This window comes from Coregonus clupeaformis, chromosome 3 (genome assembly GCF_020615455.1).
Source record: "Coregonus clupeaformis isolate EN_2021a chromosome 3, ASM2061545v1, whole genome shotgun sequence".
In the NCBI taxonomy this organism is placed as follows: domain Eukaryota; kingdom Metazoa; phylum Chordata; class Actinopteri; order Salmoniformes; family Salmonidae; genus Coregonus; species Coregonus clupeaformis.
In genome coordinates, this window is record NC_059194.1 from 3,885,634 (window position 1) to 3,908,133 (window position 22,500).

General features: G+C 46.0%; 1 protein-coding gene across 2 annotated transcripts in view; it reads right to left on the reverse strand.

Annotated features, from left to right (window-relative positions):
* Positions 1-22,500, reverse strand: part of LOC121539167 (neuroligin-3-like) — a 343,557-nt gene that overhangs the window by 6,671 nt on the left and 314,386 nt on the right. For both annotated transcript variants that reach the window (XM_045206887.1, XM_045206888.1), the window contains 2 exons: positions 17,058-17,323; positions 16,297-16,820 (listed from right to left, as the gene is read on the reverse strand). In XM_045206887.1, coding sequence (XP_045062822.1) covers positions 16,297-16,820; positions 17,058-17,323 — 790 coding nt within the window. The remainder of the gene's footprint in view (positions 1-16,296; positions 16,821-17,057; positions 17,324-22,500) is intronic.

Genomic DNA, 22,500 nt, shown 5'->3' on the forward strand with positions numbered 1-22,500 from the left:
GTGTGTGTGTGTGTGTGTGTGTGTGTGTGTGTGTCTGTGTGTGAGTGTCTGTGTGTGAGTGTGTCTGTGTCTGTGTCTGTGTGTGTCTGGGCTCAGAGAGAGAGCGCAGACGAGAGAAGGATTATTACATCCATAAAAGCAGTCATTTTAAGAGCCTTTCAGCTATGCTGTGATGTTTTCATATGGCTGGGCCACTAAGGTGTGTGTGTGTGTGTGTGTGTGTGTGTGTGTGTTGTTTTCATATGGTCAGTCCTCTAAGACCTCTTCTATAAACCATCAACTCCTCCCTGTCCTCTCCTCTCCTCTCATTACCACCTCCTAACCTTAACGACCTTGGTGGCAGCCCTGAGTGTGTGAGTGTGTGTGTGTGTGTGTGTGTGTGTGTGAAAGGTTTAGTGTGCTCTGTGTAGATATACTGTAAACGATGCAGCTAAATGTGAGAGCAGGCATGCACACACACAGAATGAGGACTTAACATATTCCTCTATTCCAACACCAACATCATCCCATCCATTCCTCTATTCCAACACCAACATCATCCCATCCATTCCTCTATTCCAACATCATCCCATCTATTCCTCTATTCCAACACCAACATCATCCCATCCATTCCTCTATTCCAACATCATCCCATCTATTCCTCTATTCCAACACCAACATCATCCCATCTATTCCTCTATTCCAACACCAACATCATCCCATCCATTCCTCTATTCCAACACCAACATCATCCCATCCATTCCTCTATTCCAACATCATCCCATCTATTCCTCTATTCCAACACCAACATCATCCCATCCATTCCTCTATTCCAACACCAACATCATCCCATCCATTCCTCTATTCCAACATCATCCCATCTATTCCTCTATTCCAACACCAACATCATCCCATCCATTCCTCTATTCCAACACCAACATCATCCCATCCATTCCTCTATTCCAACACCAACATCATCCCATCCATTCCTCTATTCCAACATCATCCCATCTATTCCTCTATTCCAACACCAACATCATCCCATCCATTCCTTTATTCCAACACCAACATCATCCCATCTATTCCTCTATTCCAACACCAAATCATTTTATTACACCAACATCATCCCATCCATTCCTCTATTCCAACACCAACATCATCCCATCTATTCCTCTATTCCAACACCAACATCATCCCATCTATTCCTCTATTCCAACACCAACATCATCCCATCTATTCCTCTATTCCAACACCAACATCATCCCATCCATTCCTCTATTCCAACACCAACATCATCCCATCCATTCCTCTATTCCTAAACTAACCATTCTACCATCAATTCCTCTATTCCTACACTAACCATCCTCCCATCCATTCCTCTATTCCAACACCAACATCATCCCATCCATTCCTCTATTCCTAAACTAACCATTCTACCATCAATTCCTCTATTCCTACACTAACCATCCTCCCATCTATTCCTCTATTCCTACACTAACCATCCTCCCATCTATTCCTCTATTCCTACACTAACCATCCTCCCATCTATTCCTCTATTCCTACACTAACCATCCTCCCATCTATTCCTCTATTCCTACACTAACCATCCTCCCATCTATTCCTCTATTCCTACACTAACCATCCTCCCATCTATTCCTCTATTCCTACTGTAAACTAACCATCCTCCCATCTATTCCTCTATTCCTACCCTAAACTAACCATCCTCCCATATATTCCTCTATTCCTACACTAACCATCCTCCCATCTATTCCTCTATTCCTACCGTAAACTAACCATCCTCCCATCTATTCCTCTATTCCTATCCTAAACTAACCATCCTCCCATATATTCCTCTATTCCTACACTAACCATCCTCCCATCTATTCCTCTATTCCTACACTAACCATTCTCCCATCTATACATTTATTCCTACCCTACGCTAACTATCCTCCCATCTATTCCTCTATTCCTACACTAACCATCATCCCATCTATTCCTCTATTCCTACACTAACCATCCTCCCATCTATTCCTCTATTCCTACACTAACTATCCTCCCATCTATTCCTCTATTCCTACACTAACCATCATCCCATCTATTCCTCTATTACTACACTAACCATTCTACCATCTATTCCATTATTCTTACACTAACCATCCTACCATCTATTCCTCTATTCCTAACCTACACTAACCATCATCCCATCTATTCCTCTATTCCTACACTAACCATTCTACCATCTATTCCATTATTCTTACACTAACCATCCTACCATCTATTCCTCTATTCCTAACCTACACTAACCATCATCCCATCTATTCCTCTATTCCCACACTAACCATCCTCCCATCCATACCTCTATTCCTACACTAACCATCTTCCCATCTATTCTTCTATTCCTACACTAACCATCCTCCCATCCATACCTCTATTCATACACTAACCATCTTCCCATCTATTTCTACAATAACCATCCTCCCATCTATTCCTCTATTCCTACACTAACCATCCTCCCATATATTCCTCTATTCCTACCCTACACTAACCATCCTACCATCTATTCCATTATTCCTACACTAACCATCCTCCCATCTATTCCTCTATTCCTGTCACGTTCGTTGTAAGAGGCAGACCAAGGCGCAGCGTGATAGGCGTACATCTTTTAATGAGTACTTTACAACATGAACAAAACAACAAAACGATACGTGAAGTCTAAAGGTTCACAAACCTATACAGAACAAGATCCCACAATCACCTGTGCAAAATAGGCTGCCTAAGTATGGTCCCAATCAGCGACAACGAGCAACAGCTGCCTCAGATCAGGAACCACCCAGGCCAACATAGATCTAAACGATCTAGACAGAAAACAAGGAACAACTAAACATAGGAACTAACACCCTGGCTCAACATTAAAGAGTCCCCAGAACCAGGGCGTGAAAATTCCTAACCTACACTAACCATCATCCCATCTATTCCTCTATTCCTACACTAACCATCCTCCAATCTATTCCTCTATTCCTACACTAACCATCCTCCCATCTATTTCTCTATTCCTACCCTAAACTAACCATCCTCCCATCTATTCCTCTATTCCTACACTAACCATCCTCCCATCTATTCCTCTATTTCTACCCTAAACTAACCATCCTCCCGTATATTCCTCTATTCATACACTAACCATCCTACATCTATTCCTCTATTCCTACACTAACCATCCTCCCATCTATTCCTCTATTCCTACACTAACCATCCTCCCATCTATTCCTCTATTCTTACACTAACCATCCTACCATCTATTCCTCTACTCCTACCCTAAACTAACCATCCTACCATCTATTACTCTATTCCTACAGTAACCATCCTCCCATCTATTCCTCTATTCCTACACTAACCATCCTCCCATCTATTCCTCTATTCCTACCTTAAACTAACCATCCTCCCATCTATTCCTCTATTCCTACACTAACCATCCTCCCATCTATTCCTCTATTCCTACCCTAAACCAACAATCCTCCCATCTATTCCTCTATTCCTACACTAACCATCCTCCCATCTATACCTTTATTCCTACCCTACGCTAACTATCCTCCCATCTATTCCTCTATTCCTACACTAACCATCATCCCATCTATTCCTCTATTCCTACACTAACCATCATCCCATCTATTCCTCTATTCCTACACTAACCATCCTCCCATCTATTCCTCTATTCCTACACTAACCATCCTCCCATCTATTCCTCTATTCCTACACTAACCATCCTCCAATCTATTCCTCTATTCCTACACTAACTATCCTCCCATATATTCCTCTATTCCTACCATACACTAACCATCCTCCCATCTATTCCTCTATTCTTACCCTAACCATCCTCACATCTATTCCTCTATTCCTACCCTAAACTAACCATCCTCCCATCTATTCCTCTATTCCTACCCTACACTAACCATCTTCCAATCTATTCCTCTATTCCTACACTAACCATCCTCCCATCTATTCCTCTATTCCTACACTAACCATCCTCCCATCTATTCCTCTATTCCTACACTAACCATTCTCCCATCTATTCCTCTATTCCTACACTAACCATCCTCAAATCTATTCCTCTATTCCTACCCTACACTAACCATCCTCACATCTATTCCTCTATTCCTAAACTAACCATCCTCCCATCTATTCCTCTATTCCTACCCTACACTTACCATCCTCCCATCTATTCCTCTATTCCTACACTAACCATCCTACCATCTATTACTTTATTCCTACACTAACCAACCTCCCATGTATTTCTCTATTTCTACCCTTCACTAACCATCCTCACATCTATTCCTCTATTCCTACACTAACCATCCTCCCATCTATTCCTCTATTCCTACCCTACACTAACCATCCTCCCATCTATTCCTATATTCCTACACTAACCATCCTCCCATCTATGCCTTTATTCCTACACTAACCATCCTCCCATATATTACTCTATTCCTAACGTAAACTAACCATACTCCCAGCTATTCCTCTATTCCTACACTAACCATCCTCACATCTATTCCTGTATTCCTACCCTAAACTAACCATCCTCCCATCTATTCCTCTATTCCTACAATAACCATCATCCCATCTATTCCTCTAATCCTACACTAACCATCCTCCCATCTATTCCTACACTAACCATCCTCCCATCTATTCCTCTATTCCTACACTAACCATCCTCCCATCTATTCCTACACTAACTATCCTCCCATCTATTCCTCTATTCCTACCATACACTAACCATCCTCCCATCTTTTCCTCTATTCTTACCCTAACCATCCTCACATCTATTCCTCTATTCCTACCCTAAACTAACCATCCTCCCATCTATTCCTCTATTCCTACACTAACCATCCTCCCATCTATACCTCTATTCCTACCCTACACTAACCATCTTCCCATCTATTCCTCTATTCCTACACTAACCATCCTCCCATCTATTCCTACACTAACCATCCTCCCATCTATTCCTCTATCCCTACACTAACCATTCTCCCATCTATTCCTCTATTTCTACACTAACCATCCTCAAATATATTCCTCTATTCCTACCCTACACTAACCATCCTCACATCTATTCCTCTATTCCTACACTAACCATCCTCCCATCTATTCCTCTATTCCTACCCTAAACTAACCATCCTCCCATCTTTTTCTCTATTCCTATACTAACCATCCTCACATCTATTCCTCTATTCCTACCATACACTAACCATCCCCCCATCTATTCCTCTATTCCTACACTAACCATCCTCCCATCTATGCCTTTATTCCTACACTAACCATCCTCCCATATATTCCTCTATTCCTACCCTAAACTAACCATACTCCCATCTATTCCTCTATTCCTACACTAACCATCCTCACATCTATTCCTGTATTCCTACCCTACACTAACCATCCTCCCATCTATTCCCATCTATTCCTACAATAACCATCATCCCATCTATTCCTCTATTCCTACACTAACCATCCTCCCATCTATTCCTACACTAACAATCCTCCCATCTATTCCTCTATTCCTACCCTACACTTACCATCCTCCCATCTATTCCTCTATTCCTACACTAACAATCCTCCCATCTATTCCTCTATTCCTACCTTAAACTAACCATTCTCCCATATATTCCTCTATTCCTACACTAACCATCCTCCCATCTATTCCTCTATTCCTACCCTACACTAACCATCCTCACATCTATTCCTCTATTCCTACCCTACATTAACCATCCCCCCATCTATTCCTCTATTCCTACACTAACCATCCTCCCATCTATGCCTTTATTCCTACACTAACCATCCTCACATCTATTCCTCTATTCCTACCCTAAACTAACCATTCTCCCATATATTCCTCTATTCCTACACTAACCATCCTCCCATCTATTCCTCTATTCCTACCCTACACTTACCATCCTCCCATCTATTCCTCTATTCCTACACTAACCATCCTACCATCTATTCCTTTATTCCTACACTAACCAACCTCCCATGTATTTCTCTATTTCTACCCTTCACTAACCATCCTCCCATCTATTCCTCTATTCCTACACTAACCATCCTCCCATCTATGCCTTTATTCCTACAATAACCATCCTCCCATATATTCTTCTATTCCTACCGTAAACTAACCATACTCCCATCTATTCCTCTATTCCTACACTAACCATCCTCACATCTATTCCTGTATTCCTACCCTACACTAACCATCCTCCCATCTATTCCTCTATTCCTACAATAACCATCATCCTATTTATTCCTCTATTACTACACTAACCATCCTCCCATCTATTCCTACAATAACCATCCTCCCATCTATTCCTCTATTCTTACCCTAACCATCCTCACATCTATTCCTCTATTCCTACCCTAAACTAACCATCTTCCAATATATTCCTCTATTCCTACACTAACCATACTACCATCTATTCCTCTATTCCTACACTAACCATCCTCCCATCTATTCCTCTATCCCTACACTAACCATTCTCCCATCTATTCCTCTATTTCTACACTAACCATCCTCAAATCTATTCCTCTATTCCTACCCTACACTAACCATCCTACCATCTATTCCTTTATTCCTACACTAACCATCCTCCCATCTATTTCTCTATTCCTACACTAACCATCCTACCATCTATTCCTTTATTCCTACACTAACAATCCTCCCATCTATTTCTCTATTTCTACCCTACACTAACCATCCTACCATCAATTCCTACACTAACCAACCTCTCATGTATTTCTCTTTTTATACCCTACACTAACCACCCTACCATCTATTCCTCTATTCCTACACTAACCATCCTCCCATCTATTCCTCTATTCCTACACTAACCATCCTACCATCTATTCCTCTATTCCTACACTAACCATCCTCCCATCTATTCCTCTGTTCCTACCCTACACTAACCATCCTACCATCTATTCCTTTATTCCTACACTAACCATCCTCCCATTTATGCCTCTATTCCTACACTAACCATCCTACCATCTATTCCTTTATTCCTACACTAACCATCCTCCCATTTATGCCTCTATTCCTACACTAACCATCCTACCATCTATTCCTTTATTCCTACACTAACCATCCTCCCATTTATGCCTCTATTCCTACACTAACCATCCTACCATCTATTCCTTTATTCCTACACTAACCATCCTCCCATTTATGCCTCTATTCCTACCCTACACTAACCATCCTCCATTCGGTGGGAGAGGTATTATTGTTATTTTTTTGTAAAGAATTATGAGATGCACCTCATCCCCTGTTCCATCTGTGTAATTTGAAGCGCTTAAGTGTTCATAGAACCTAGCCATCAGTAAATCAGAGAAGACACGGTCAGAAAGCCTGGGGCAGAGGAAGTAAGACAAGGATCTGGTTTCACTACAAGGCCCCTTTGAGTTCCTGTACTAGATTTATTCTGCCTCCATAATGGCATCCTATTCCATATGTAGTGCACTACTTTTGAACAGGGCCCATAGGGCTTTGGTCAAAGGGTAGCACACTATATAGGGAAAAGGGTGCCATTTGGGACGTATCCTAAGACAAGAGGTCAATCAGAGGGATTGATGTTCACTTAAGCTGCTATACCATGCAGAGTCGAGTCAAGGCCTATTTCTCCAAGCGTTGTTGTTGGTGTTGTGTAACCAACGTACCCCCTGCAGTGGTCTATCTACTTAGCAGGTAACTCAGGTTACGTCCCAAATGGCGCCCTATTCCCTTTTTTTTATTTTTTTATAGTGCACTACTTTTGACCAGGGCCCATAGGGTTTTGGTTAAAAGTAGTGCACTATGTAGGGAATAGGGTGCCATTTGGAACACGGGCAAAAAGTACAAACACACCTCATTGGAGTTCATGTTCAGACTCAAGAAGAAACACAATATTTTCATAGTCTCTTCTTGTTGCATTTTTTAAAACACATTGAAGCTAATGTCGTTTGCTTTTGGCACTGCATGCTCTGAAGGACCTAATATCAGTCAGCTTTGACCCTTCACAGACAGACAGTCGTTGTAATTGTGTGGGTGTTTGCATGTATGAGAAGCTAGGGACTGTGATTGGCGTGTGGATCATATCTGATGGCAGGCTTGGGTTCGGTGACTAAGTGATGGCGGGGCGAGGCGGTGTGACTTTGGGGCGTGCTGGGGGTGTTGGAGGACACAGCAGGTCACCGTCCCCTCCTCATTATGGAGGCTATTGATTGGTCGCATTAGTTGAGTGACAGCTAACGTGTCTTGACATCAGACCCCCCTCACTCGTTCTCTCTCTCTCTCTCTCTCTCTCTCTCTCTCTCTCTCTCTCTCTCTCTCTCTCTCTCTCTCTCTCTCTCTCTCTCTCTCTCTCTCTCTCTCTCTCTCTCTCTCTCTCTCTCTCTCTCTCTCTCTCTCTCTCTCCCCTTATTAACATTCCGCCTGCACCACAGTAGCCATCACTTCAGGGAAGGTCGTTCGGTTACCATGTTTAAAGATCAAACAACAACAACATGTAAGGGTATAAATCACAGATCCTTTAAAGGGATAGTTCAGCGATTTGACATATTAAAGACATTGGTTTCTAGTCTCCTTTCAAGGTAAGAAAACAAATATCTAAATACGTAAAATCACTGAACTCTCCCATTAATGTCTTCATAGAGACGTGAGTAAATGTGCACCATTTACCACTGTGACTAAAAAAAACAATCAATGCTAATGTATTAAACTAAGCCAGAGCATGTTTCTGCACTATAGAGTTAATCTCGCAAAGATTCCTTAAGAATGTTAAACAAGTATGCAGTTGGGTTTCCTAAATAGAGAGTTGGATTCACCTCCCTCCACTACATTCTCAGAGTTCCCTTGAAAGACAACAAATTACAGGAGACAAGAAAGAGGGGCCTTAGAGAGAGGAAAAGAGAGAGAGAGGAAAAGAGAGAGAGAGAAATCTCAACAGTGTTGTGATTACTAACTACCTAGCGAGTCCTAGCACAACGTGAGCTGCAAGTCACTCGCACACACACGCACACACACACACACACACACAAACAAACACAGCGTGAGCTGCATGTCACACAGACACAGTAGAAGTAGGAAGTAATCACCAGCCCCAGACAGACAACACAGGAAGCAGGAAATAATCACCAGCCCCAGACAGACAACACAGGAAGCAGGAAGACACATCTTTGATGTTGTAATGTCTTTATAATAGTAAGTATCAATTTGATTTAATAATGTTTGGGCTTTTGTGATTGTCTGTATAGCTATGTGGGGTATGAGGAGATAGGAAACGGGGCTGCTATGGGTTTGTTTAGGGAGGTGGGGGTTATGGTGGTTTGACAATATGTTCTGGAGGAAGTGTATTGTAACGTGTCACAAAAAATTTGTACTTTATTGTTGAAGCAGAATAAAATACACCACAGGAAGAGCAAGGCGTGTCTGAGATTCAGTTACACACTACACCCCCACAGATAACAAACCACTCTCTAAGAAGATTTGTCAGTTAGTCTCCTCTGACTCTCCCCTCTCCACCCCTCCCTCTCCCCTCTCCACCCCTCCCTCTCCCCTCTCCACCCCTCCCTCTCCCCTCTCCACCCGTCCCTCTCCCCTCTCCACCCCTCCCTCTCCCCTCTCCACCCCCCCTCTCCACCCCTCCCTCTCCCCTCTCCACCCCTCCATCTCCCCTCTCCACCCCTCCATCTCCCCTCTCCACCCCTCCATCTCCCCTCTACCCTCCCTCTCGCTCCCTCTCGCTCGCTATGGTAAAAAAGTTAGAAAAACCAGGCAAGGGTTTTGCAACTTAAAGATGACACATGGAAGCCTATGGAGGGGAGAAGGAGGGGAGAGGGATGGAGGGAGGGGAGAGGGAGGAGGGAGGGGAGAGGGATGGAGGGAGGGGAGAGGGAGGAGGGAGGGGAGAGGGATGGAGGGACGGGGAGAGGGACGGAGGGAGGGGAGAGGGAGGAGGGAGGGGAGAGGGATGGAGGGACGGGAGAGGGACGGAGGGAGGGAGGGGAGAGGGACGGAGAGAGGGGAGAGGGTTGGAGGGAGGGGAGAGGGACGGAGGGAGGGAGGGGAGAGGGACGGAGGGAGGGGAGAGGGACGAAGGGAGGGGAGAGGGACAGGGAGGGAGAGGGAGGAGGGAGGGGAGAGGGGACGAAGGGAGGGGAGAGAGGGACGAAGGGAGGGAGAGGGAGGAGGGAGGGGAGAGGGAGGAGGGAGGGGAGAGGGATGGAGGGACGGGGAGAGGGACGGAGGGAGGGAGGGAGAGGGACGGAGGGAGGAGAGAGGGTTGGAGGGAGGGGAGAGGGACGGAGGGAGGGAGGGGAGAGGGACGGAGGGAGGGAGGGGAGGGACGGAGGGAGGAGAGAGGGTTGGAGGGAGGGGAGAGGGACGGAGGGAGGGAGGGGAGAGGGACGGAGGGGGAGAGGGACAGAGCGAGGGGAGAGGAACGGAGGGAGGGGAGAGGGAGGAGGGAGGGGAGAGGGATGGAGGGGAGAGGGACTGAGGGATGGGAGAGGGACAGTGGGACGGAGGGAGGGGAGTGGGACGGAGGGAGGGGAGAGGGAAGGAGGGAGGGGAGAGGGAGGATGGAGGGAGGGGAGAGGGAGGAGGGAGGGGAGAGGGAGGAGGGAGGGACAGAGGAAAGGCTTTGGGAGTGAGTGATCCAGGCTGCTATGATCCAGGCTGTTGACATGCAGGCTGGGTGTCTTAACAAGGTGTCACACATGTTACAGCATCCTCTTTAGAGACTGACAGCCAGCAACGGGGCCAGGAAGAGAGAGACATGTTACAGCATCCTCTTTAGAGACTGACACCCAGCAACAGGGCCATGAAGAGATAGAGAGCAATCTGGATCACTTCATTATTTAATATCTGTGGTTGGGGTTGTGTCTCCTACTCTGAAGTGTGCACTTGGCTTGTTTACTGCCCCTTGTAGAATTAAAAGTGTGCACTTGTTCATTCTCCTTTGTGGAGTTAAAAGGTTACAGCATGGGCCCTACTCCTGCGGTTACAATATCTACACTAAGGATTACAATCTGTGGTTACGATGTCTACACTAAGGATTACAATCTGCGGTTACGATGTCTACACTAAGGATTACAATCTGCGGTTACGATGTCTACACTGTGTGTGTGTGTGTGTGTGTGTGTGTGTGTGTGTGTGTGTGTACGTGCTTGCTTGTGTGCGTAACATTACCCTTTGAGTATCCTATTTCTATTACCCTACCTTCTAATCCTATGGTTCTTTACAAGCTTAGTGCCCACCACTGGACTACCCACAATACCGCTGGCCTACCCACAATACCGCTAGACTACCCATAATCCTCCTGTCTGGAATAATGCCTCTCCGGGTGGAAGCAGCCCGTAGGCACAGATCTAGGATCAGCTTACCCTCCAATAATATTAACCTTAACCATTATGGTCAAAAGGGAAAAGCTGACCTTACATCGGAGTCTTAAGGGTAACTTCATTCTCCTATGATGTCTTTAGGAAAATAAGGGCCATTTCTCAAAGACCTCATCAGGAGCATCACTCCCACTGCTTACAAAGGAACTTTGATAGTTACCATAATAAAATCCATCTATCCAAATATCTCCAAATATCTGGTGGGAAACTGCAGTGACAGCTGTGTAGTCAGCGGGTCAGAGACAGCTGTGTAGTCAGCGGGTCAGAGACAGCTGTGTAGTCAGAGGGTCAGTGACAGCTGTGTAGTCAGCGGGTCAGTGACAGCTGTGTAGTCAGCGGGTCAGAGACAGCTGTGTAGTCAGCGGGTCAGAGACAGCTGTGTAGTCAGAGGGTCAGTGACAGCTGTGTAGTCAGCGGGTCAGTGACAGCTGTGTAGTCAGCGGGTCAGAGACAGCTGTGTAGTCAGAGGGTCAGTGACAGCTGTGTAGTCAGCGGGTCAGTGACAGCTGTGTAGTCAGCGGGTCAGTGACAGCTGTGTAGTCAGCGGGTCAGTGACAGCGGTGTAGTCAGCGGGTCAGAGACAGCTGTGTAGTCAGCGGGTCAGTGACAGCTGTGTAGTCAGCGGGTCAGAGACAGCTGTGTAGTCAGAGGGTCAGTGACAGCTGTGTAGTCAGAGGGTCAGTGACAGCTGTGTAGTCAGCGGGTCAGTGACAGCTGTGTAGTCAGAGGGTCAGAGACAGCTGTGTAGTCAGCGGGTCAGTGACAGCTGTGTAGTCAGCGGGTCAGTGACAGCTGTGTAGTCAGAGGGTCAGTGACAGCGGTGTAGTCAGCGGGTCAGAGACAGCTGTGTAGTCAGCGGGTCAGTGACAGCTGTGTAGTCAGCGGGTCAGAGACAGCTGTGTAGTCAGAGGGTCAGAGACAGCTGTGTAGTCAGCGGGTCAGTGACAGCTGTGTGGTCAGAGGGTCATTGGCAGCTGTGTAGTCAGCGGGTCAGAGACAGCTGTGTAGTCAGCGGGTCATTGGCAGCTGTGTAGTCAGCGGGTCAGAGACAGCTGTGTAGTCAGCGGGTCAGTGACAGCTGTGTAGTCAGAGGGTCAGAGACAGCGGTGTAGTCAGAGGGTCAGTGACAGCTGTGTAGTCAGAGGGTCAGAGACAGCGGTGTAGTCAGCGGGTCAGAGACAGCGGTGTAGTCAGCGGGTCAGAGACAGCTGTGTAGTCAGCGGGTCAGAGACAGCTGTGTAGTCAGAGGGTCAGAGACAGCTGTGTAGTCAGCGGGTCAGAGACAGCTGTGTAGTCAGCGGGTCAGTGACAGCTGTGTAGTCAGAGGGTCAGAGACAGCGGTGTAGTCAGCGGGTCAGAGACAGCGGTGTAGTCAGAGGGTCAGTGACAGCTGTGTATTCAGAGGGTCAGAGACAGCTGTATAGTCAGAGGGTCAGAGACAGCTGTGTAGTCAGCGGGTCAGTGACAGCTGTGTAGTCAGAGAGTCAGAGAGAGCTGTGTAGTCAGAGGGTCAGTGACAGCGGTGTAGTCAGCGGGTCAGAGACAGCGGTGTAGTCAGCGGGTCAGAGACAGCTGTGTAGTCAGCGGGTCAGAGACAGCTGTGTAGTCAGAGGGTCAGAGACAGCTGTGTAGTCAGCGGGTCAGAGACAGCTGTGTAGTCAGAGGGTCAGAGACAGCTGTGTAGTCAGCGGGTCAGAGACAGCTGTGTAGTCAGCGGGTCAGAGACAGCTGTGTAGTCAGAGGGTCAGAGACAGCTGTGTAGTCAGCGGGTCAGTGACAGCGGTGTAGTCAGAGGGTCAGTGAGTCAAAGACCTTACAGGATCTTTGAGAAGCAGCAGAGCAGCAGATGTCCATCTGGAGTGTTCTATAACTATTAGTGAGTTCAGACCCTGCTCTCCTCACAGAGTCAGATCACCATGCCTCGCAGGTCCATGCCTTACACACACATGCACGCTCACACAGAGACACAGACGCACGCAACAAGGCGCATGCATGAACGCATGCACGCACCCACACACACGCACGCACGCACGCACGCACACACCTTCCAGCGGGTGGTGAAGACGGACCAGTACATCACTGGAGAGAGGAGAGAGGAGAGAGGAGAGAGGAGAGAGGAGAGAGGATAGAGGAGAGAGCAGAGAGCAGAGAGGAGAGAGGAGAGAGGAGAGAGCAGAGAGGAGAGAGGAGAGAGGAGAGAGCAGAGAGCAGAGAGGAGAGAGGAGAGAGGAGAGAGGAGAGGGGAGAGAGCAGAGCAGAGAGCAGAGCAAAGAGGAGAGAGTAGAGATTAGAGATTAGAGAGAAGGGAGGAGAGAGTAGAGATTAGAGAGGAGAGAGGAGAGAGGAGAGATTAGAGAGGAGAGAGTAGAGATTAGAGATTAGAGAGAAGGGAGGAGAGAGTAGAGATTAGAGAGTAGAGAGGAGAGAGTAGAGATTAGAGAGGAGAGAGTAGAGATTAGAGAGTAGAGAGCAGAGAGGAGAGAGTAGAGAGTAGAGAGGAGACTGGTAAGTACCAGGAAGCCGATTGGATGACTACAGCCCATCCACCCATCCTTCCTCGAGATCAATATTTATCTGGTAATTACATTTCAGTTGTTGCAACTGATTACCAGTAGGAGGCATCCAAATGTAGCTGCTTTGTGTTGTGTGCATGTGTGTCAATGTGTGTGTGTGTGTGTGTGTGTGTGTGTGTGTGTGTGTGTGTGTGTGTGTGTGTGTGTGTGTGTGTGTGTGTGTGTGTGTGTGTGTGTGTAGGGGGGAGTGATCCACAGGGGGCAGAGCTGCTAGACTGACTGAGTGGAGAGGAGCAGAGGATCAATGCTGCCGTGGGCCAGAGTGTGATGTGCCTCCTACATGGTGGTCATATTAAAGATATGCCTGGGTGTGTGTGTGTGTGGGGATGGGTATGTGTGGGTGGGGGGTGTGTGTGTGGGTGTGTGTGTGTGGGGTGTGTGTGCGTGTGTGTGTGCGTGCGTGCGTGCGTGCGTGCGTAGAAGACAGTATTTCCAACCCTAGACACACCAGACAGGGAGGGAAGCTCTCACACTCAAAGGCACAGGCACACACACTGTACTTTCAATCTTCAGCTTCAATATGTGTCAGGTGTCTAGTGGGAGATCTAGAGTGGCCCTGCCAAACACGTCTCTGTTGAATAACATCTACCCTCGCCCTACCTCCATCAACTACAGCTCCTACATGGTGGTCATATGAAAGGCTCTGATAGAGTCAGTGAGGCAGCAACACCTCCTACATGGTGGTCATATTAAAGGCTCTGATAGAGTCAGTGAGGCAGCAACACCTCCTACATGGTGGTCATATGAAAGGCTCTGAGAGAGTCAGTGAGGCAGCAACACCTCCTACATGGTGGTCATATTAAAGGCTCTGATAGAGTCAGTGAGGCAGCAACACCTCCTACATGGTGGTCATATTAAAGGCTCTGATAGAGTCAGTGAGGCAGCAACACCTCCTACATGGTGGTCATATTAAAGGCTCTGATAGAGTCAGTGAGGCAGCAACACCTCCTACATGGTGGTCATATTAAAGGCTCTGATAGAGTCAGTGAGGCAGCAACACCTCCTACATGGTGGTCATATGAAAGGCTCTGATAGAGTCAGTGAGGCAGCAACACCTCCTACATGGTGGTCATATTAAAGGCTCTGATAGAGTCAGTGAGGCAGCAACACCTCCTACATGGTGGTCATATTAAAGGCTCTGATAGAGTCAGTGAGGCAGCAACACCTCCTACATGGTGGTCATATTAAAGGCTCTGATAGAGTCAGTGAGGCAGCAACACCTCCTACATGGTGGTCATATTAAAGGCTCTGATAGAGTCAGTGAGGCAGCAACACCTCCTACATGGTGGTCATATTAAAGGCTCTGATAGAGTCAGTGAGGCAGCAACACCTCCTACATGGTGGTCATATTAAAGGCTCTGATAGAGTCAGTGAGGCAGCAACACCTCCTACATGGTGGTCATATTAAAGGCTCTGATAGAGTCAGTGAGGCAGCAACACCTCCTACATGGTGGTCATATGAAAGGCTCTGATAGAGTCAGTGAGGCAGCAACACCTCCTACATGGTGGTCATATTAAAGGCTCTGATAGAGTCAGTGAGGCAGCAACAGCTCCTACATGGTGGTCATATTAAAGGCTCTGATAGAGTCTGTGAGGCAGCAACACCTCCTACATGGTGGTCATATTAAAGGCTCTGATAGAGTCTGTGAGGCAGCAACACCTCCTACATGGTGGTCATATTAAAGGCTCTGATAGAGTCAGTGAGGCAGCAACACCTCCTACATGGTGGTCATATTAAAGGCTCTGATAGAGTCAGTGAGGCAGCAACACCTCCTACATGGTGGTCATATTAAAGGCTCTGATAGAGTCAGTGAGGCAGCAACACCTCCTACATGGTGGTCATATGAAAGGCTCTGATAGAGTCAGTGAGGCAGCAACATCTACATGGTGGTCATATTAAAGGCTCTGATAGAGTCAGTGAGGCAGCAACACCTCCTACATGGTGGTCATATTAAAGGCTCTGATAGAGTCAGTGAGGCAGCAACACCTCCTACATGGTGGTCATATTAAAGGCTCTGATAGAGTCAGTGAGGCAGCAACACCTCCTACATGGTGGTCATATTAAAGGCTCTGATAGAGTCAGTGAGACATAATACTAAACAAAGGCAGAAGCTTGTTGAATATGTAGAGCTCTATAAATCTAATCTGATCTCAAACCAGTTCCACTTCTTTTTACATTGTTCCCCTCTAATCAGGGACTGATTTAGACCTGGGACACCAGGTGGATGCAATTAATTATCGGGTGGAACAGAAAACCAGAAGCAGTCCGCACCTTGTAGGGTAAGATTTGAATACCCCTCTTATAGAAAGTACTAAAGCAGGGCAACCTTACCCGGTCTTGGCGAAGTTAGTCCAGTAGGTCATCACCACAGCACTGAGCATGATGTCGTTCTTGGAGAAGTTACAGGGGAACAGGTCTGTGGGTCCGATCATGGGGATCCCGAACACGTAGGGTACCTCGTCCCCGTGGGCTGCGTCCGACCAGGCCGGCTTCATCAGACTCTGGCAGTGGTGGTAGAAGGCGTAGAAGTACGTTGGCGAGCCGTAACGGGCATGGAGGTCCGCCGTCACCACCGACGGCTCCACCCACTGGTGGTCGGTGAACAGAGCGACCAGCGTCTTGCGTCGTGTCTCGGGGTTGTCACGGTCCGCCCAGTCCGTGTACATGAACTTGATGGTCTCCCTCAGAGTGTCTTTGCCTTCTGGGTAACCGTAGAGGCTGTCAACGAAGTCTGACACGGAGAACTCAAAGTCGTTGCCGGAGATGCCGTCCTCTGAGTCGACCACGTTGTCCACAAAGCGAAGCCCCTCCCCCTGGTTGACTCCCAGCATGATGTCATAATTCAGGAACTCTCCCTGTGTGGAAATAACCAAATATGTTGAAAATGCATTATTTTGTATGACAAATGACTTTCACCTAAATTTGATTATAGTTGTTATGTATATAGTTGACTTCACGTAATTACCATTTTGGGAATGTTTGTGTGTGTATGATTTTTCTCTTTATGCTTGATCTGTTCAAGTAAAAGAACGAATAAACAAAGTCAAATAAGAAACAAACAAAGCAACAAAACCATCCCAGCGGTCCCCCACCTGCTCCATGAGGATCTCTGGATCATCAGGTATGACGTCTCCGTCTATAACCGGTCCGAAGGCTACATGGTAGCGTGCTGGCTGGATGTCCTGCTCAACTAGCTCCCTGGCGCTCTTCTTCCTTAGACAATCCACCATGTCCAGGGTATCCAGAACGTTACAGCCCACCTTCTCAGACAGCAGACGGGTGTACTTCACAGGCTGATAGTTGACCGCCCAGCTGGACAGGGCTGAGCCACTTTGGATGATGGCACGGTGGAACAGACCTAGAGAGGTAGAGAGGATAGAGACCTAATGGTTAGAATGTCTATGTAGCTATAGCAACATAAGAAAGAGAGTAGTGTAACTCTGGATGATGGCACGGTGGAACAGACCTGGAGGAGAACAATAGATAGAGAGAGCAGTGGATCTTTTCTCTGTACGCTATGAAAGGAACTGGAGAAGAATTGAGCATCTGGAGACAAGCCATACAGAATACACTGAAAAAGTGGCATGTACAGTGAGGGAAAAAAGTATTTGATCCCCTGCTGATTTTGTACGTTTGCCCACTGACAAAGAAATGATCAGTCTATAATTTTAATGGTAGGTTTATTTGAACAGTGAGAGACAGAATAACAACAAAAATATCCAGAAAAACGCATTTCAAAAATGTTATAAATGTATTTGCATTTTAATGAGGGAAATAAGTATTTGACCCCCTCTCAATCAAAAAGATTTCTGGCTCCCATGTGTCTTTTATACAGGTAACGAGCTGAGATTAGGAGCACACTCTTAAAGGGAGTGCTCCTAATCTCAGTTTGTTACCTGTATAAAACACACCTAACCACAGAAGCAATCAATCAATCAGATTCCAAACTCTCCACCATGGCCAAGACCAAAGAGCTCTCCAAGGATGTCAGGGACAAGATTGTAGACCTACACAAGGCTGGAATGGGCTACAAGACCATCGCCAATCAGCTTGGTGAGAAGGTGACAACAGTTGGTGCGATTATTCGCAAATGGAAGAAACACAAAATAACTGTCAATCTCCCTCGGCGTGGGGCTCCACGCAAGATCTCACCTCGTGGAGTTGCAATGATCATGAGAACGGTGAGGAATCAGCCCAGAACTACAAGGGAGTATCTTGTCAATGATCTCAAGGCAGCTGGGGTCATAGTCACCAAGAAAACAATTGGTAACACACTACGCCGTGAAGGACTGAAATCCTGCAGTGCCCGTAAGGTCCCCCTGCTCAAGAAAGCACATATACAGGGCCGTCTGAAGTTTGCCAATGAACATCTGAATGATTCAGAGGAGAACTGGGTGAAATTGTTGTGGTCAGATGAGACCAAAATTGAGCTCTTTGGCATCAACTCAACTCGCCGTGTTTGGAGGAGGAGGAATGCTGCCTATGACCCCAAGAACACCATCCCCACCGTGGAAACATGGAAACATTATGCTTTGAGGGTGTTTTTCTGCTAAGGGGACAAGACAACTTCACCGCATCAAAGGGAGGATAGACGGGGCCATGTACCGTCAAATCTTGGGTGAGAACCTCCTTCCCTCAGCCAGGGCATTGAAAATGGGTCGTGGATGGGTATTCCAGCATGACAATGACCCAAAACACACAGCCAAGGCAACAAAGGAGTGGCTCAAGAAGAAGCACATTAAGGTCCTGGAGTGGTCTAGCCAGTCTCCAGACCTTAATCCCATAGAAAATCTGTGGAGGGAGCTGAAGGTTCGAGTTGCCAAACATCAGGCTTGAAACCTTAATGACTTGGAGAAGATCTGCAAAGAGGAGTGGGACAAAATCCTGAGATGTGTGCAAACCTGGTGGCCAACTACAAGAAACGTCTGACCTCTGTGATTGCCAACAAGGGTTTTGCCACCAAGTACTAAGTCATGTTTTGCAGAGGGGTCAAATACTTATTTCCCTAATTAAAATGCTAATCAATTAATAACATTTTGACATGCGTTTGTATGGATTTTGTTGTTGTTATTCTGTCTCTCACTGTTCAAATGAACCTACCATTAAAATTATAGACTGATCATGTCTTTGTCAGTGGGCAAACGTACAAAATCAGCAGGGGATCAAATACTTTTTTCCCTCACTGTATACAGAAAAATATAGACAGCTAATGAGTTTAACAATCCTTCCCCTCTACCCAACCCACATACATAAAACATCTCAGTATTATATGATGAGTAGTAACGAGAGTACAGATGGCCTGCTCTTACTGTCTTCCAGACAGACAGACACAGATTATAGAAATGTGTGTGTGTGGATGTGACAGAAACAAGAGGGTCTGTCTCATCTTCTGCTGCCATATTTATCTCTATAACCTCAGTAATCTACTCCTCTGCTGGCTGTGGAGGCATCCCAAATGGAACCCTATTCCCAATAAAGTGCTATGGGCCCTGGTCAAAAGTAGTGCACTGTATAGGGAATAGGGTACCATTTGGAATGCAATATGTGTGTGTGTGTCTGTCAGAACCAGCTGCTAGCCAGGACATCTATACACCCCATGGAGGGGACTCACATGCACAGTAAGCATTCGATGGCTGCCAAACATCCCTAAACAATGACTTAACCAGCTGCTCGTTGAGGTATTTCTACCTCTCTGTTTTGAGCATGTTTTATCCAGCGTGTGTGCAGGGGCGGTGTGTTCAGGAGCCGCCACTGCGTGTGTGTGTATGTGTGTGTAACTGTAATAACCTCTAACTACTACAGTGAGCAGTGGGTGGACCAATACAAAGGATCTGTGATCCTGACTGCATTAGCAACATTAGCATAATGAACAACATCGGTAACACTGGCAACATTAACAACTTTAGCAACATTAACCACAGTAGCAACGTTAACAACATTAGCAATGTTAGCAACATTAACAACATTAGCAACATGAACAACATTAGCAACATTAACAACATTAGCAACATTAACAACATTAGCATCAGTAACAACATTAACAACATTAGCAACATTAGCTAAATTAGCAACATTAACAATATTAGCATCATTAACAACATTAGCAACATTAGCAACATTAACAACATTAGCAACACTAGCAACATTAAAAACTTTAGCAACATTAACCACATTAACCACATTAGCAACATTAACAATATTAACAACATTAACAACATTAGCAACACTAGCAACATTAACAACTTTAGCAACATTAACCACATTAGCAACATTAACAATATTAACAACATTAGCAACATTAACAACATTAGCAACACTAGCAACATTAAAAACTTTAGCAACATTAACAACATTAGCAACATTAACAATATTAACAACATTAGCAACATTAACAACATTAGCAACACTAGCAACATTAAAAACTTTAGCAACATTAACCACATTAGCAACATTAACAACATTAGCAACACTAGCAACATTAGCAACATTAGCACTGTGGACACATAAGATGGTGTGTGCATGTCAGTGTGAGTTTATGCTTGTCCACACATTTCCGTGTACATGTGTGTGTGCTCCAGCCCTGTTGTCCTGTGGCTGTCTCTCTCAACAGGACGATGGACTGCACTGTGTGTTTGATGTGTGTTTGTTTGTGTGTGTGTGTGTGTGTGTGTGTGTTTGTATGTGTGTGTGTGTGTGTGTGTGTGTGTGTGTGTGTGTGTGTGTGTGTGTGTGTGTGTGTGTGTGTGTGTGTGTGTGTGTGTGTGTGTGTGTGTGTGTGTGTGTGTGTGTGTGTGTGTGTGTGTGTGTGTGTTTGCAGGACCAACAAGCTCTCACAGTCTCATGGCAGAATTAGACGTTCATCCATGTTTCTCAAAAGTCACATTTCGAAGTGTTTGGTTACTTCTCTTTATCGTTCCAAGGTTAAGTTACATTAAATCCAAATTCTTAAGTTTAGGCATTAACTCCAAATTCTTAAGTTTAGGCATTAACTCCAAATTCTTAAGTTTAGGCATTAACTCAAAATTCTTAAGTTTAGGCACGAACTCCAAATTCTTAAGTTTAGGTATTAACTCCAAATTCTTAAGTTTAGGTATTAACTCCAAATTCTTAAGTTTAGGCATTAACTCCAAATGCTTAAGGTTAGGCATTAACTCCAAATGGTTAAGGTAAGGGTTAAAGTTTGGGATATGCTTAAAACAAAAATATAAAAAAACAGTTATATCGCTGGATTCAAACATGCAACCAGAGGCAGATGCTTATACCCATCCACCATCCCAGTCCACAAAACCAAAGCCTACTTGAAGGTAATAGCGCTCATTGTTGCCCCCTAGTGGCCGGTTTCCATGTCATCTCCCGACGTCCTCAGACATGGATGGACGCCGAATACTGACCTTGTATCACAGGTGACCTGCCTGTGCAGGACGGTGGCATGCACTGCATCCCATGGAGAGAAAGCAGATGTCAAGGATTTCAACCACTTGAAAGATTAGAAAGAGAGAGAGAGAGAGAGAGAGAGAGAGAGAGAGAGAGAGAGAGAGAGAGAGAGAGAGAGAGAGAGAGAGAGAGAGAGAGAGAGAGAGAGAGAGAGAGAGAGAGAGAGAGAGAGAGAGAGAGAGAGAGAGAGAGAGAGAGAGATGAAAGATAGATGCCCAGAGGCAGTAGGGGGCTGCGGTTTAATCCTTCCCTCCCTCCTATCCTCCCCTCCATGCATCAATCCCTCTCTCCCTCTCTCCCCTCCATCCCCCCCTCCGCTCCTCCAGTCCATCTCTCTCTAATAGTATGGCTTCTCTTCTCTTCACAGCTCAAACTCATTTACTCAGTACAAACAGCAGCAGCAGCAGTCATGGTGCTAGGACCCCGTACTGAATCCCAATGCCCTCCTCAACGCCAAGATCACTTCTCACACACCTTTGATCACAAGTTTCTGGAGGAGGAATGCAACTAACTACACTGTCTGCACATCATCACTGGGTAGTCGCTCTGGATAAGAGCGTCTGCTAAATGACTAAAATGTAAATGTAAATGTAATCTGAATGACAGGAAGAGGGAGAGAGAAAGAGAGAGAGAGAGAGAGAGAGAGCGAGAGAGAGAGAAAGAGAGAGAAAGAGAAATGGGAGAGAAACCTGCTGTTTTTGACCCTCTCTCCCTCTCTCCCTCTCTCCCTCTCTCTTTCTCTCCCTCTCTCTCTCTACTGCTGTCTCGACCTCTGAATGCTCAGCTATGAAAAGCCAACTGATATTTACTCCTGAGGTGCTGACCTGTTGCACCCTCTATAACCACTGTGATTATTATTTGACCCTGCTGGTCATCTATGAACGATTTGGCCTTAATGGCCATGTACTCTTATTATCTCCACCAGGCACAGCCAGAAGGGGACTGGCCACCCCTCAGAGCCTGGTTCCTATCTACGTTTCTTCCTAGGTTCCTGTCTATCTAGGGAGTTTTTCCTAGCCACCGTGCTTCTACATACGCATTGCTTGCTGTTTGGGGTTTTAGGCTGGGTTTCTGTATTAGCACTTTGTAACATCTGCTGAT